General features: G+C 36.3%; 1 protein-coding gene across 4 annotated transcripts in view; it reads left to right on the forward strand.

Annotated features, from left to right (window-relative positions):
• The window catches only part of USH2A (usherin), a 391,511-nt gene that overhangs the window by 223,353 nt on the left and 151,724 nt on the right, over positions 1 to 16,434 (forward strand). For all 4 annotated transcript variants that reach the window (XM_064414216.1, XM_064414218.1, XM_064414217.1 and 1 more), the window contains one exon: positions 10,284 to 10,463. In XM_064414216.1, coding sequence (XP_064270286.1) covers positions 10,284 to 10,463 — 180 coding nt within the window. The remainder of the gene's footprint in view (positions 1 to 10,283; positions 10,464 to 16,434) is intronic.

Consider the following 16,434-nt stretch of genomic DNA (forward strand, 5'->3'; position numbering starts at 1 on the left):
TGTCAGATGACTGTGTTAGCACAAAATTAATCCAAATCTGTAGCCCCCAAAATGTTGTGATGCATTTGAATGTGAGTTTCACCTAAAGAGAATCCTTAATTAACTGGATGTCCTTAGGGAGTTTCATAACATGAATTTGCAGGGTCATACTCAGAACTCTGTTGCTTATGAATGTAGAAATCAGTGTGTTATTTTCAGTTTGGGGTTTTGGGGTTTTTTTTGTTTCTTGAGGGTTTTTTAATACTTATTATAACTTCTTTTTATGACACGTCATCTAAGGTCCATACTTTTCAGCAAGATAATCACGTTTTATTTTTTTTTAAGAAAAAAATATTTATCTGCTTACTTTGATTATTTGGAGATGGTGTACCAGAAAGGTTCATTACAGCACACTCATTCTGTTGGCAAAGTAGAGAAATCTAACAGCAGAATACAGCATAAACAAGTTCACTTTTTCATGTATACATCAGAATGTTGCCCATCTAACCTTTTTAGTTTAATATTTGCTATATATATATATATGAAGAAATAGAGTAAAACTCAGACCGTCTATTCCTTTAACTTCTATAAGAAAGTTCCTCGTATAGTCTTAAACTTGGCACAATGCACCCAATACTTTCAGTACCCTCTCCAAACAGAAGTCAAAAAGAGAGTGTTAAGAATCAACGTAGTGCAAAAAGCAATGACTGCTTTGGGAAGACACCACCTGCAGGTGGCAATGGAAGTGGGGAAAGGTGTGCTGAAGCCCCTTGAACTTCCTAGCCTGTCTTGTGCTGAAGGCCTGAGAATGAGGAATGGAAGTTATTACAAAATGCACACCACCATCTGCACTGGAAAGATAACCTCCTGTCCTAGAGTGACTTGACACCTCCTCACTCCCAGTGTGAGATGCGTTTGTCGGAGCCCTTAGCTGCTTTTGCAAACCAGCCATTAAGGAGATTTTTCATGTTTCATCCCCTTCCTCTCTCATTTTCTCTGTCTTCTTAGTTCTAGCTACAGACCTACAACACTTAGCACTCCTAAAGACATTTGAGGGGGAAACAAAGAGGATGCATAACCCATTTTCAAATAACCATATTTAATTGGTTCACCAGAGCAGGAGTTAGGGGTATTTTGCCTTGGAATTGTAGGGCATTTAAATTTTGATTTGCTTGGCTAGAAAACTCATGGTTTTGCATGCACTTTAGGGTGATTATTGAGTAGAGTTAGTCAAGCTTCAGTAGGTTTAGAGCAGTTTCATAGTGCACCATCTAATAGCATAATTCATGTCAGTATCAGGTATGCTGTTCTTTTCTTTTCCTTAATATGGGTGTCTCTGAGGAAAGCAAAATTAAAGTAACTCTCTAATTCCTACATCTGACCATTTCTTTGGTGAAAACTCTAGCATCAGACCACAGATGGTGTTTTAATTGATCTTCTGCATCACTCTATTCCCAAAGTTATGTTTTTTGTCACATGTACATTGTCTGGCTTGTACTTTATAATTTATTTGGTTTCATGTGATAAAGCTGACACATAAGGGCTGAACTCCATTTTTGTGAGGAATGTATTATCAGTTCTTAACAGGCTGAAATTCCTAGTGACTGCCTATAGCAGGATTGGTTCCAATACTGTTTCTACTCCTTTGGAACAGTCTAGGGAATAATAACAATCTTCTAGAGATGGCTCTGGTAAACTCTATCAAGTAAAAGGGAATTTGCCAATCAGTTTTCCTACAAAAATAGTCCTTTAGTTAATGAATGTCTTCCAGTGTTTTTAACCCACATGAAGACTACATGGACTGTGATTAGGTATCTATGGTAACTGCTAAATGCAAAAAACCAATTTATGACATTAAACACAACATGATTAATGTCAGTAACATAATGAATCAAGATATATACAATCTGCCTAGAGCTTCCACAGATAAAAAAATGAGTTTGAATATTTCTATGTGTTGGCTTTAAACAAATAAATTTCTCCTTAAGACTAATATAAACCCCATCTGTTTTCTCAGGTAGAGAAAACGCAATGAAAACTGGGATTTGATGAGATTTTGTTGAAGTTTTTCTTTGCATTTTGTAAGAGGGAATCAAATTATATTTTGACTATGTAAGTTTCTAGTGTGATACCGGAAGGATCACTATGATTGATTGTCCTTTTATAGAGATAATTGTGTGCACTTGATGTGGCTGTTTGTGTTACTCTTCATGTTTTTGCCCTAAATAGCCTAGAGGGAGGTAATTTATAAGTAAGTACAACAAACAGTCACCTGAGTGATGCTGTGGTTCTTTCAAACTACAAGTGCATCACTTGTGATGCCTTATGAAAAGTGACTGGGAAAACCAAAAGAATGTCATATGTCAGACAAAAATCCTAGTTTAGAGCTTCATTCTTTCCAAAGTATTACAACTAACTGTAATGGCATTTGACATTATTCACTTTTTTTATAGGACTTCTTTTGGCTAACTCAGCATTCTGAAAAAATAAATAGTGTTCTTTCTCTGTGATTGAAAGGGTTAAATAGTACCAATTCATTACCACTCACAAAAGGATTTATTTTCTTCTCATAAATCAGTTTTATTCCACATTTTTATTATTCCCTTGGGTCAGCTGCTCCAATTGAAATCAATACAAGTGCAAGTGACACAATCAATCTAGATATTTGATTATGGATTTGAGACTCCAAGTTCTGCTCTGTGTGTTTAGCTAGTCTCCTTCTGATAGTGTCCCTGGAGAATGGAAAATTCTTATTGGCATCCATGAATTATGGGCATAGATTCAGAAACCAGATACTGTGATAATCTCCATTTATGTACTGCTGCAGCTAGAGAAAGAATGTTCTAACCACGAAGAAGCAAAATTGAAGGTTTAAAAGCTGTTTCTGATTTTTTTTTTACTGTATAAAATCCCTCATGAAATAAACTTGATAAAATCTCATAATTTGTCTATAAAACCCCTCAAACAAAATGGATGAAATCAGTAATGATATGCTCTGCTTAAGGTTGCAAGTGCAGCAAATTCTTTTGCTCTTTGATGTCTTGTGTCAAATGTGATATTTTGCAACTTGGATTACTAAACTGTGCTGGGACACTTCCACCTGTTCATACCAGGATAACAGTGCTTAGACACTGGAAACCTCTTTGAAATCCAGAGAAGTTGGTTGCACTCATAGAATGCTTTCCAGAGTTTGGTTTAGGTCATGAGCTGCATTCTTACTGTGTGTACTGAGTGCGGTGTGGGGGCTCCAGGACTGATGCCTCTGGGGTGCTATTGCAGAAAAATGGAGTTAGAGTAGAAGTGAATATAATTACGGCAGAGATTTAACACTGTACTGAAAACACTGTTTTAAGTGAAAGGTCTAAATGAAACTGACTCAGCTGCAAGACTCATTAGATGTTTCTGTGTTTATGAAAGAGTAATGAGAAAAAGTAAAACAGTAATTCAAATCAAAAAGGTTTCTTCTCAGCAGCTTCATCAACAATCATAGAGGTTTTTTAGCTCAAAGCCTCATGGCACTGAGCTGAAAGCTCCAAAGGGTGGATGAGACCACACAGTGAAGATTCCTTCCTGCCTGCCACCATGACAAAGCCTAATCTTGGCTGCAGTCAGTAACCATCCATGGGGTCTGTGCTAACTTTCTTGCATGAGCTCTCACGTCAAGCTGTGGGCTTTATTCATATTTCAGTCCATAGAATTAATGAGCACATAAATGCATGTTACTTAGTGTTTATAACACTAATAATCACTTATTTCTACTGACAGGAACATGCTTTCATCATAATCATTTCATCATTACCCCTGCTTTGCCTTAGGGTTCTTGAAGTGTTCTGAAAATTTTCATAGAATCATATAACAGCTGAGGTCAGAGAGCACCTCTAGGGAGCAATCAGTTCAAGCTCTCTTCTCCAAGCAGGGTTAGTTGGAACACATTGCCCAGGCAAATGTCCAGCTGGCTTTTGAGTATCACCAAAGCTGGAGAATCTGAGCAACTTGTTGCAGTGTTTGACCAATGTCAAAGTAAAAAAAGGTTTTTTTAATAGGTTTAAACAGAATTCCTTGTATTTTCTATATGTACTCATTGTGTTTTGTTCTGCTGCTGTACATTGCTAAGAAATTTTTGGCTACTTTATGCCCTCACAACAGATATTTTAACATTTTACGGATTTTTAAGATCCTTCCTCCTCTTGTTGAGGCTAAACAAACTCAGTTTTTTCAAACCCTCTTCGTGTGACATATTCTTCAAGGCTTTAATCATCTTTGCACAGACTCCACTCCAGTAAGTCCAGATCTGTGTTATGCTGAGGGTCCCAGGACAGGATGAATTCTCCAGATGTGTCTCACCAGGCTGAATAGAAAGGAGGAATCCCCTTCCAGTGTCAGGCAGACAGTGTACACATTCTGTACATCTCAAGGCAATCTAAGATAGCTCTACCAAATTGGAGTCTGTAAGAAGCCTCTTTGAGTGATGACTTGACTACCAGTCAGAAACTAATAATCAGAAACTGAGTCTTCTAGGTTTCATATTTCTGCTGTACGTGCCAACACAGATATTGATCTTGTTCTTAAAATATTTTTCATTTTTCAGTTTTAAAACTAAAGACTTCTTTTAATTTCCAGGGAAAAAAATAAAAATATAAAGTTTTTCAATGCAGATAATGTGAAACTCCTGTTATTTACAGGAAGATTAGTATTTTGGATTCATAATTTTTCCAGTTTCCCACAGAACTTTTAAATTACCCATTTTGACTCATTCAGCAACTCCTAGCTCATGAGAGTGAAGTTTTCATGTGTTAAGAGAGTCTTTAAGTTTTGAACTCAGTTTGATGGACTGTGACCATGATATGTCCGTAGAAACAATGCATCTGTCAGCTCAGAAGGGGAACAAATAGTGGTTCAAGACATTGAGGCAAAAAATCAGCAGTGTCCTCATCTGAAAAAAGGAAAGAAAAAAGCAAACAAAAAAAATCCTCCAAAACAGAATGCACAAACATAAAAACCAACCAAATATGAACCCCCCCCCCCCAATAATTTTTTGAAAAGGAGGGTATGACATCAAAGCTAAGCTACTTTACAAGTCAATATAACAATTGAGATGACAATTTGCTAACAGGTCATTATTACAGTTCTTAAGAGAGTTGCCGATAGTGCCAAGGAAGTGTTTTAGCTGGTTTCCTCCTGGGATAATCAAACTAATGGAAAGTGATATTTTTTATTCTGAATACTCCATTAGAAACAATGGGAAAGGAGGAGAGGGAGAAAAGTCTTAGCTGGGAGGAAAGTAGCTTTTGTGGTGGTTAATGAGGCTGAAGAATAGGCAAAACTAACAGGCAAAAGAATGAGGTGAGACACAAAGAAGTGTGCATATTCACAGAATTTCCCACCAAAGGTGTGGTGCCAGAGAGACACAAATTAGCTGTGTCTCAAATAGGGACAGAAACTAGTGACAGTGAGGATGAGTTCTGGGAAAAAAGGCTGAAAAAGTGAGTTCTTGTTTCATTTTTATTTTGCTATTCTGATCTGATATTAACTTTTTCTGTGGCCCAAGGTACAAGGCTTAACCTGTGTATGCTCACAGTCATATAAAGCCAGCATAAAACCAACTGTGTTTCTGATAGTTAAATAAGTAATCTTTATATAGATCCTCACATGAACTGGATTGAGCTGGATTTTTGCTACCTTTAGTCTTTGACTAGTCTTCTACAGTGGTAATAGTTCTGCTTCTGTCCGCTTGAATATTGTAGGGCAACATGGTTTCTAATTTAAAAGAGGTTATCAGGACATAATGGAACTATATGTAAAGTATGGATTGGTATTAATCACAAATGCAGTGATATTAATAGCATTACTTGGTATTTGCCCACACTGGTGAAATCTCTCTCTCTCTGTTTAATACATAAAAAGGAAACATCTCAATTTATTACCTTTTCCCTTAACAACATAAATTTTGATCCTGATGGAAAGAGTACCCTTAAATGTGCCAGATTTGGGGGGGAAAAAGTTCTTAACTGGAAGATGAATGTGTTTAGCTTGTATTATTTCTGCTATGAGAATGGTTTCATGTTGTAGCATTTCCTGTGCTCCTCACAACCTTTGTCACGTGAATAAGATATCAGGATGCTAATGACTAATATACAGAATTCTGTGTCTGCTGATACTATACTGTACTGCTGTGACCTTTGCAGTATTATGTATTCTGATTGGCTGTGCATTTCACCTCTTCCCCACAAGTTAATAAGGCTGTAAAAAGGAGAGAACTTGAAATCGCCAGCCAGTCAAATTACAGAATATTGAAAAGGTCAGAGCAGTACAGCACACAGAGAAAAATTATGGAATATATGAGGCATTAAAATTCTTGTGACAATGATTATAACAAGAATGGAAAAGGATACCCATTTATGTTATTTCAATCTAGTGAACCCCATAGGTTGATGGACCCAGGACAGCAGTAATTTACACACCACTGCCTCACAGGAGCTTAATTCACCTATTTACAGGAGTGCTCAGTAACACAAATGCACATCTGCTTGGGAGTCCCCTGCAGAGTGTCTACTCAAAACCATCCTGAGCCTTCAAGTACAGATACTCACCATGCAAAGTGCTCTTTTGAATCTTAGCACTTTTAAACAGTGATTTTGAATGCAAAATATGTATTTGTGTGTCTTTGTTTCAACCATACATCACTTTTAAGTATATTTACGCATATTCTTTAGCCCTCATTTCTTCATTTGGATCTTTTCCTGAAAAACTGATATACTTTCATCTGGTATAAACTAGGAATAAACTGGGAACAGCAGAAGTATTTCTCAATTAGTCTTAGGCAAAGAAGTCCCACAGACACTTTTGGGGAGATATGGAGAACTGAGCAGAAAGGCTAGCAAAAGAACAAAACCATAACTTATGCAAAAATATGAAAAGATTAAGGTGCTTGGGGAAGCCCTTCATGTCTGCAAAGGATTTAGGTTTTTTTGATAGGTTATAGAGAATAGTGTCTCTGAGCCCTCTCCTGTTGGGATTTATCTTTTTGTGCGGGTGTTTGCATGCCTTAAGTGTTCCTGCGTGTGGTGAGCCAGATGTAGGAGTTTGTTTTCTGCCCCTTTAGGTTGTTCATGTTAACAGAATCATGGGGGAATCTTGCTTGTTGGGGTGCTGGTGTCTGTTCATAGCAGGAATTACATAGCAGAAATGAGGAGGTGTTCTGGTATGAACCACTTGACTGAAGTAGAGCAATGTCTCTTAGGACTTTACACTGTCTGAGGTGGCTGCTGTTTGGATCTGGTGGGCTACAGTGGGACTTGTGTGCAGCATGGAGAGAAAAGCACCCAAGAAAACTGGACAAAAGGGAGGCCTCATCCACTTACACTCACAAATTGGGTCCACACTGAGGCAGTCTGGGCAGGAATGGCATGGAATGATATGACAGAGTTATCACTGCATTGCGTTCTGTCAGGCTGAACCTGTGTGTCTGCATTTTCCAGCCCACTGAAAGCATAGTTTAGGCAGTGAGAAGTGGCAAAGCTCCATATTGCAAGTCAGCCACAGCAAGACCTGCATTTTAAAAATGTTCTTCTAATATTTTACTTGCCAGCAGCAGTGTGTTGCCTGTCTGGGAATTGGGATAAAAGACCTTTTGTCCGTGTAAAATTTGGGCTAGGAAACTTGCAAGTACTCTTTAGCTTTTTATTAGAAGCAATGAAAAATTTTGAGCTGCTATGCTGTCTCTCATTGAATATTTGCAAGTTCATTTTTGAGCTGAATAAAATGGTTATGTAATTACATACTTCTCCTAATTATTGGGTAATTATATACTTCTTATAATTGCCGAGTAATCACTCTGCTATAACTAGAATTTAATGTTACAACTAATTGTATAATTACTGTATATTAATGTTGTTATCCAGGCAACTTGGAATAGAGTGTTATCCTTTTAATTCATTTTCTGTTACTCAAAACTGTATTTTTAAAATATAGTATAGTTAGCCATTGGAAGAAAGATTAAAAATGGAATAAAAGTATCAGCAGAGGAAGTACATGGTTTCCTACCAGGCTCAAGTGGATGAAATTAAAATATTAACAAGTTAAATCTCTACTGTTGATAGGAAAAAAAATAATTTTCACATTAATTTGGCATATATAAATTGCTGTTAGACAATTTGTTTGATGCTTGAGGCTTGACTCTAACCTATGTGCTGATTTGTTAGCACTGTATTTTTAAACTTTCCTAGACATTGGAGGTGAAACGTTTGAAAAATGTGGTTTTTTCCCCCAGCCAGCTGAGTCCTTAAGTGTTTAATGTTCCTAGGACCTTAAGAACATTCTATGTCAAATATTGTTGTATGATCTTCACAAATAATAAATCACAAAATTCACAAAAACTGTGGTAGATAATAAGAGAAATGTTCTTTGTTGGATTGTATCTTCTCCCAAATCACACGCAGGGACAGTTTCACAAAGATGCAGAAGGAGGATTTGATACACCATTTAAAAGCTGAGATCAAGTAATGCAGATGATTTTTCTAGTGCTGGTTGAGTAGCCCGAGTACATAAGAGTTATCTCAGACAAAATAACTTCCCTTCTGCAGGATTCTGTATGTGGAATGTGTAAAATGTGGTTGATCTTCTTGCATGCAAAGAAGTTTTGCCTCCACTGCTGTAACTAAAACAGGGTGACTTCAGCGAAATCCAAAATGAATCCATCAAGCTTTATGAAATCATTCTAACTTCAGGCTACTGTAGTCTGTTTGGGTGGTCTGGTGCTATGGTAGGGTCCAATCCAGATAGAATTTGTGCAATAAGGAACTAGGCTGCAAGGCAGATTTATAAAAAAGAATTTTGCAAACCTGTCCACCTCCCCAAAACATCAAAAAATAAGCTTTTTGTACGTTACCAATACAATAACTGAAAACACCAGTGCAGTTCATAAACATCAAAATAAAGGAAGGACTTGGATTTGTACCATAAGTGAACCAAATTGTTCATAGGAATCCCCAAATTAGAGGAAAATCCAGATCACTCCTCCGTGGTAAAATGTAATGTGAGCATGACTGAAAGGTACTGAAAATGCACCTTAATGCACATCATAGAAACATGGAATATTTGAAAAATTGTTTCTGATTTAATAGCATTTTGGTTTTAATAGTTCTTTTGAAACTTGCATCAAAATGAGTAAGTCTGGTGAGTGTCCCTTAAAAGATTCATTTAAAAATTGATTTTTCTAGGTTTTTTGTAATTCAGTCTTATATAGATTTTGTAAAAGACTCAGATATAAATATTGAATCTTCTAGCTGTGACAATGTCTTAACTGAGTTACAATTTTTTTATAGTTATAGTCTGTTTACTCTCATTTTTATACCTGTGTCTTAGACTTGTGTTGTTCTGCTGTTGTTTGTAATACAGAATTTTTATTGACTTCAGTATGAGAGCTCTCCATGGAGTGATGGATAGTAATAATAATAATAATATTAATTATTTATATGGCACTTTATGTACTCAAAATATAAGTTGATATTTAAGTGAGTTAGCTTGGCTCTGAGATATGTGACCGAGGTCTTCATTAAATCAAAAAAATGTTACTTGGCATATATAATTTTTAATTTTCTAGGTAATTAGAAAATAGTAGGTAGGTATTTTCTAGGTGTTTCTAGGTATTTTCTAACCAGGTATTTGGGGAAGGTTTTGGGATTTTTTTTGTTTTTGTAGGGTAGAATATTGTCTTATCTTAAGTTTGAGATCTTAAAAGGGTTGCAAAGGACATGTAGGTTGCTGTGGTGTCCTCTGATGATTTCAGCTGATAAACTGAGTACTTCAAATCCTTGTTTTGTCTTTGAGAGAACTGCAGGCCATGCTGGAAAACCTCTGTTACTGCAGATTACCGTTTGTTATGCATGCAATGGAATTAGATTATCAACTCCTAAGTTAAGCATTTTTATAGCAAATTTAAAAAGTTTTGCCAGTCTTTCATGGGTATGAGAATTATCATTAATGTTTGGAATCTGCAATTATTACAGAACTGTTCTAGAACTTCTGTTTGCTGTATAGAGCAATCAGCTTTGCAACTGATTGGTTTGTGTATTGGTTTATTCCCCAAGATTTTCAAATGCCACAAACTGTTGGCAAAAGGAGAAGAAATCATGAGTAATAATTTTTCTTCCTAACAGACCAAAAATTTGTGTGTGTTACTGGTATAAATGGCAACTCTTCATTTGAGTTGAGAAATAAGACTTGGTTCATAAAGACAGTGAATTGTAGCAGATACAAGCTCTAACATTTGTTCTTTCCCTCCCCCTCTTGTTTTTCCATAACAGATAATGGTAATTATTCTATTGTAAATGATACTCAGATGTTGTGCAGCAGCAAGGAATTCAATGTATGGGTACCCATTAAAGGACTGATTCCATTTTCTAACTACACAGTACAAGTGAATGCATCCAACAGCCAGGGCAGCTTGATAAGTGATGCTATAACCATAGTCATGCCTCCAGGAGGTAAGTACAAAAAAGTGCTTTTTCTGTGCATGTAACAATTACAAAAACACTCTGTTCAACAAAATGTTATTTATTATCACAGCTGAGGACTGAAGTTCAGAAGAATATATTTGTATTAGTGGTTCTTACTCACAAAATTGGTTTTTTGGCTTCTAATTTGTCACTTTGTTCCATTTAAGAACTAGAAAATGAAAATACATAGTTGTGTAGTTAGCATACTACGAAGGTGAGAAGTGCATTGTGTAATTCATTTTTTTTCTGTGAATGGTGATGTATTCTGGCATGGACGGCTAATCTAGCCCAAGAATATAGAGAGACTCACCTGTATTTTGTTATCTGCTTTAGAGTAAAAGTTGTAAGTGCTGACAGGGAGCTCTTATTGAATAGACTTAGAGAATTTGTTTAGTAATACTAATATAAACCATGGGCAATATATTGAGCCAGAATCCACAAAATAATGTAGCTGTAAGAAAGTAAATTACAGTGTGCTGATTTACAGTGAATTAGGCTGTAAGCTAGTCTGGCTATTATCTTCATAACAATTTGAAATAAGAGAGTTGAGCAAATATGCCCTAAAGATTGTAAAATGATTTGTTTTGTGGCTTTGTTGTTGTTTGGTTTTTTTCAAGAAAGCTTACATTTATAGCTGATGTAGATGTGCTGCTTCTACATTTTCTTTTCATGAACACACTAGCTAATTAGTTTTTGTTAAATAAATTTCAATGGATGTAATTACTTTAAGGCAATTTTGAGTTCTTAAGTGAGAGTCCAACAACAGTTGTTTTTGAGTGGTGTAGCTGTTTAGCAAGAACAGTATAGAGGGACATACATACTATTTAAAAGCAAAAGAAAAGAAAAAGGAAAGAAAAATCATAAACCTTACAGTTCAAAAACACAGCCATGAAACAACTTGCTTGCAAATAGGTGGATTGGGTTTGGGGACTTACAGAAAAGTGAGTAAATACAACAAACACAAAGTTTTTATGACAGATTACTGAGGAACAAGGAAAAAGTCAATTCCCAGCACAATTTATACTTTTCCAATCCAATTGTTAAGTTGCACCTACTATTAACAAATATACGTTCTCATGTAATAATAAAATTACATCTGAGTTTTACTGCTCATTTAAGACTGAGCAGTAAGACACTGATATTTCTAGCTCCAATGGCACACTTCAATTTTGCTTAGCAAAATTTGGTGGTGAAAATTTCACCAAACGACAAAGTAAAGGATCTTAAAGATAAGCAAGGATGTGCACAAGTTTATGACAGCCATTAAGATACACTTTCTTTCATCATTAGATTGTTGTTGATTACAATTAGAAAACTTATAGCTTTGAAATTATCTTTTTTATGACCTTGTGGTAGTTTAAAAGCAATACCTCATTGGTTAAATAGGTTTTAGTTCATGCTTCCTTTTAGTTAATGATCTGAAAACATATTATCCTGATTTACACATAAAATCATGCTGAAAAGCATGTGGCATTCACTAGGATATGTGTGTTTAAGTAGAATTAAATTAGCAGTGAGAGTTATTAAAGAAATCTTCCATACTATTGTCCAGCGGACTGTGATCTGTAGAGAAATGAATAATAAATGAAGCAGTGCATATGAGAGAAGTGCTCTCTCACAAGCTATGTTTTCTCTATATGTGTACACATGTACAGACAGACGTGTGTATCTAGGACAATCGAGGTTTGCTTTACTATGAAGTTTATTATAATGAGCCTTTGAGTATTATACAATTCCATTGCATACTAAATTATGAGTAATTTTACACTGGGCAGTGTTCAGTGCTTTCACCCTTTCTAAATCATTAAATGAAATCTAGATGCTACTTAAATAAGAAAGAATTTTATTTTTTACTTCAGTGGCCAAGATTTCACTTAGACAGAAGTTTTGTTTGATCAAAAAGTAAAGAAGGTTTCATTATGTACAAAAGTACAGTCTTTTAATGAGTGTTAAAATGTACCATTCTGTTTTCAAGGATACAAAAAAAAAATGCTATTTAAGAAATCTACAATGTGGGGACTAGTTCATGAAGCTTGATGGAAGATTGTCTAAGAGGGACAGTGATAGAGGACAAAGGAGTATTCCATTTTGAAGTTACTGCTGATTGCTGTTTTACAATTATGATACAAGTTTTTTTCCAACATTCATTTCTATTGTTCCTTTTTCTTTTAGCTTTAGAACCCATGGTACACAATATAAAGCACACCATATCCTTAGTGTTATCTCATTGAATATATCTTAATTTCTTATCAAGCTGATTTGCAGTGCTTAAAGTCAACACTGAAAAAAAACTATCTTAGAAATCAGGAATTTATTTTATCTACACTCTCGACTAAAATTACAGTGCAGGTTCAAGAGTTCTTGGAAAGACTAAAAAAATAAAAACTGAATCCAAATGGTAATCCATAAATATGAAACTTTCTTTTGACCCTTACCCTGTAGTGGTCTGGAGTTACTAATGGGGTTAGGATTTCAACTCTTAATGGGACTCCGTGCATTAGTGTTTGGTATGCATGGAATTCAGCATTCAGTTTAATAAGTGGTTGACATTGGTGATGTCCCTTAATTTGCTTAAATCTAATTGGCTCTTTTATCAGTCAAACCTGTATGGATTGGCAATTGATCAGAAAGGGTCAGCCATGACTGTGCATGTACTTAAACGCTGCAACCACCAGTTAAAGTCACTGTTGCATAATAAGAAGCTGAAACCATGAGAACAAATGATCTTCAGAGTCGGAAAGCAAAAGAAAGAGAAGTTTCTCAGGATGTTCAAGTTCAGAACAAAGGCATTATGGAGTATATAAATTTTAAATACACTGCTTTTTGCCTCAAGACTTAAAGTTTTTTTTTTCCAGATGAACTGAAATCTTGTCTGAAACTGTCTTTGTTACATCAAAGAACTGCATAGAAAGCTAAAAGAGATGGAAGAAGCATAAAAGGGCATAGTTTAAAATGATTAGTGACAAATTTCATACTGCAGAGGTAGAAGTAAATTTTTTTGAGTTTTATATTTTTTCCAGGAAGAATAAATTTGTTCTGTTTATCTTGCCCTAAACTGCTGTGGTAGAAGCTGTAAAAAAATAATATTCTAGCCAGTGCTTCACATTAATTTGAGGATGCCAGCCAATAAAAGATCTGGAAAGCAAATTATTTTAGAATTAATTGAATTAGATAAATAAATTGAAGTGATAGAGAGGATATAAAACTGCAGAATTCTGGGAAAAAAACCTTTTGCACAGAGTTCTTGGTTATAAATTTTTCTCCTCAATGAGTGGTGCTTCTGATGTAGTGGCACATAGAAGACCCCATTATTTTAGAATTCCTTTGTAATTAGGGGTGGTGAGCTAGCAGAAGGGAAATTTTCAATCACTGCTGATAATAGCTTGTACGCTAGTTGAATCCATTTATTCCCTTCCTCTGGCCCCCAAAGCCTGAGTATAGAAGGGAATGGGAAGAAGATGGATTATGTTGAATAAATAGATGCAAAAAGGACAGACTGCTGCTCTAATGGGAAACAGGAAGGTGGAGTCTCAATCATCCCTGCAAAGCAGGAAAAAGGACTGGATTTCCAAACTCATGACAAGAGGTCTGAAGAGGGTTTTGGATGGTAATTCTGTACCTCATTGCGGAGTTGACTCCCTGTGGATGCTTATACTGGGGATCACAAACCATTAACTTGGTGCTGATTTGTCCACAGAAAAGAGCCTCAAAGAATTGATACATCCTGTGTAAAACATATAAGGAAAGATACTCTGAAAAAAAAAAATCTGCCTAAAGTGCCTCTTTAAACTCTGTCATGATTTATTAAGTATGTTGTTCAATTATGTGCTCTGTGATTTGCACAACATAGGAATATCTAGCAGGAAAATATGTAAGATTTTGCTTAGACCCTTAAGCCCCTGCACCTTGCAGGTCCCTTCTTTCGTGTGGAATACTGCATGCCACTGCCTGGGCTTGTTCTCAGCAACGAAACTGGCGCCTACATACCTGTAGCTGTTGATGTTTGTTTAATATCTACAGGAGATGGTGTCCTGGAACCAGAGGGTTTCAGCCCTCTGGTAGTTTAAGTTGCAACACCTCAGAGACTGGATACTGAAACTCATCACAGGACTACTGATCTAATTACGCGAACATGTAGGAACCACATCATACAACTTATATTCACATCTGAAAGCATTTGCTCGTGGAGTTTGATCACTAAAGCCAGCAGGCCTCCTTAGAGGAATGAATATGCAATAAACAAAGAAAACTGATGCTAAGTCAGAATTATGTTGGAAGAAAAATCAGACTTGAATATGCCAGAATTTTCCCTGTGAGACAGATTTGTTTTCCAATGTTTTCTAATATCACATTGTGTGACACCATAAAATTTGTTTTGAAACAATGTCCTTTGCTTCAAATTTCAGGTGTTTGAAGCATCACACGTTTTTCTCTCCTTTCCTTCTCCTCCTTCTCATTTTCCTCTCTGTCCTTTCTCTTTTTAGAGAGAAAACCAAGAGAAAGAATCCAAGAGAATTCTTTTGTTCTTTATCTTCTGTGTTAATAGAAAGTTCATAGTGAAAATTTGTGACCATATCTTTTCTACAGGTACTTTCAGGACAGACCAGGATAGAGCAGAGAGGGGGGAAGAGCTCTCCTGCATCTCAGTCAATGATCCAGCTAATTACAGTGTCAGTAGCAAGCCGTGTAAATCGGCCATTCCATTTCCTTTTGTCTAGAAAGGTAATTTCATGGGGATATGAGGGTAGGATTCCAAAAGTGCTTGTGTGGAAAACTGGGAGTTTCTGGTCTACTGAAACAGTAATTATTTAATCTCTGCAGTATTGAACTTATTGTCATTTTCATTAGTGCAACTTTCTTCTTTTATTCCCCTCTCCCAAGATGTTAGCACACCTTTCAGTGAGCTCATACTGTGTCCACTCTTGATTTTGGGTGAGTGTTTTGCATGGCAAGAAACAAGAGAAGTCTCATTCCTGAACAGTTGTGTCTTCAAACTCTGGCAATGGGAGGCACAGAGGTGCCCTCTTTGCTGCTCTTTCCTAAATTGCAGCCAGTTCGGGCTCAGCCTAACTCCACATATTATAAAGGTTGCTTTAAAATGGAGCTTAGTGTAAGTCCCTGCTCATAAACCTGAGGAGTTTTGCCAGCAGGCAATGACACTCCAACTATGTCCTTTTCTTCTGATTGCCTCCTTCTCTTTGCCTTTGCACCCTGTGCTTTTGGGGCTGGGCAGATCTCCCAGTTCCAGCTGTGGTCTTTCCACACTCCAGACACAAAGCACCTGCATTTATCAGTTCCTCAGTTCCTCTGTCTCTTCTAGAGCAGCATGAAATAGCTGGGACAAGAAGATCAAACCAGCAATTTTAGTTGCCTGGAAGAACATGGATGTGTTTTTCTTGCTTAGGGAGAGCCAGATGAGACAGGGAGAACTGTGCTTCAGCTAATTGATCGTCTGTAAGCAGGCAATTAACCTCACTGAAGAGGTCTCACTCAGGTCTTTCCAAAACCTTAGCCTTAGAGGGAGATCCAGACTGTACTTGAGCTCTTAGAAGAAATCTGTACTAGGGAAGATGCCATACTGAAAAACTACAGCTTGATTTACTTCAGAAATACAGAAGAATATATAAAAATGGGGGACATGGTCTGTTGTGAAATTTAGAGGTAGATCATTATTTAAAAGTGTTACCTACTATCACATTAACTTATTTAGAGCAATTTCAATTGTACATGAAAAAGGACACAATTTAGAAGAATTGTGCCAATTTTATATGATCTCAAGCTTATTAATTCTGGGGCTTTTTTTACTTTTGATTTTTCTTTTCATTCTGAGCAAATCTGAACTAGATTTTTCAGTACTGTAACTGAAGTCAGCAATGCTTATGTGATAAGTTAGGCTCTGCTGAAGAAATTCTACAGTAAAATGCTGTTGAAATTCCTGGTGAAAACATACAGAAGACAT

Source organism: Passer domesticus, chromosome 3 (genome assembly GCF_036417665.1).
Source record: "Passer domesticus isolate bPasDom1 chromosome 3, bPasDom1.hap1, whole genome shotgun sequence".
NCBI lineage: Eukaryota > Metazoa > Chordata > Aves > Passeriformes > Passeridae > Passer > Passer domesticus.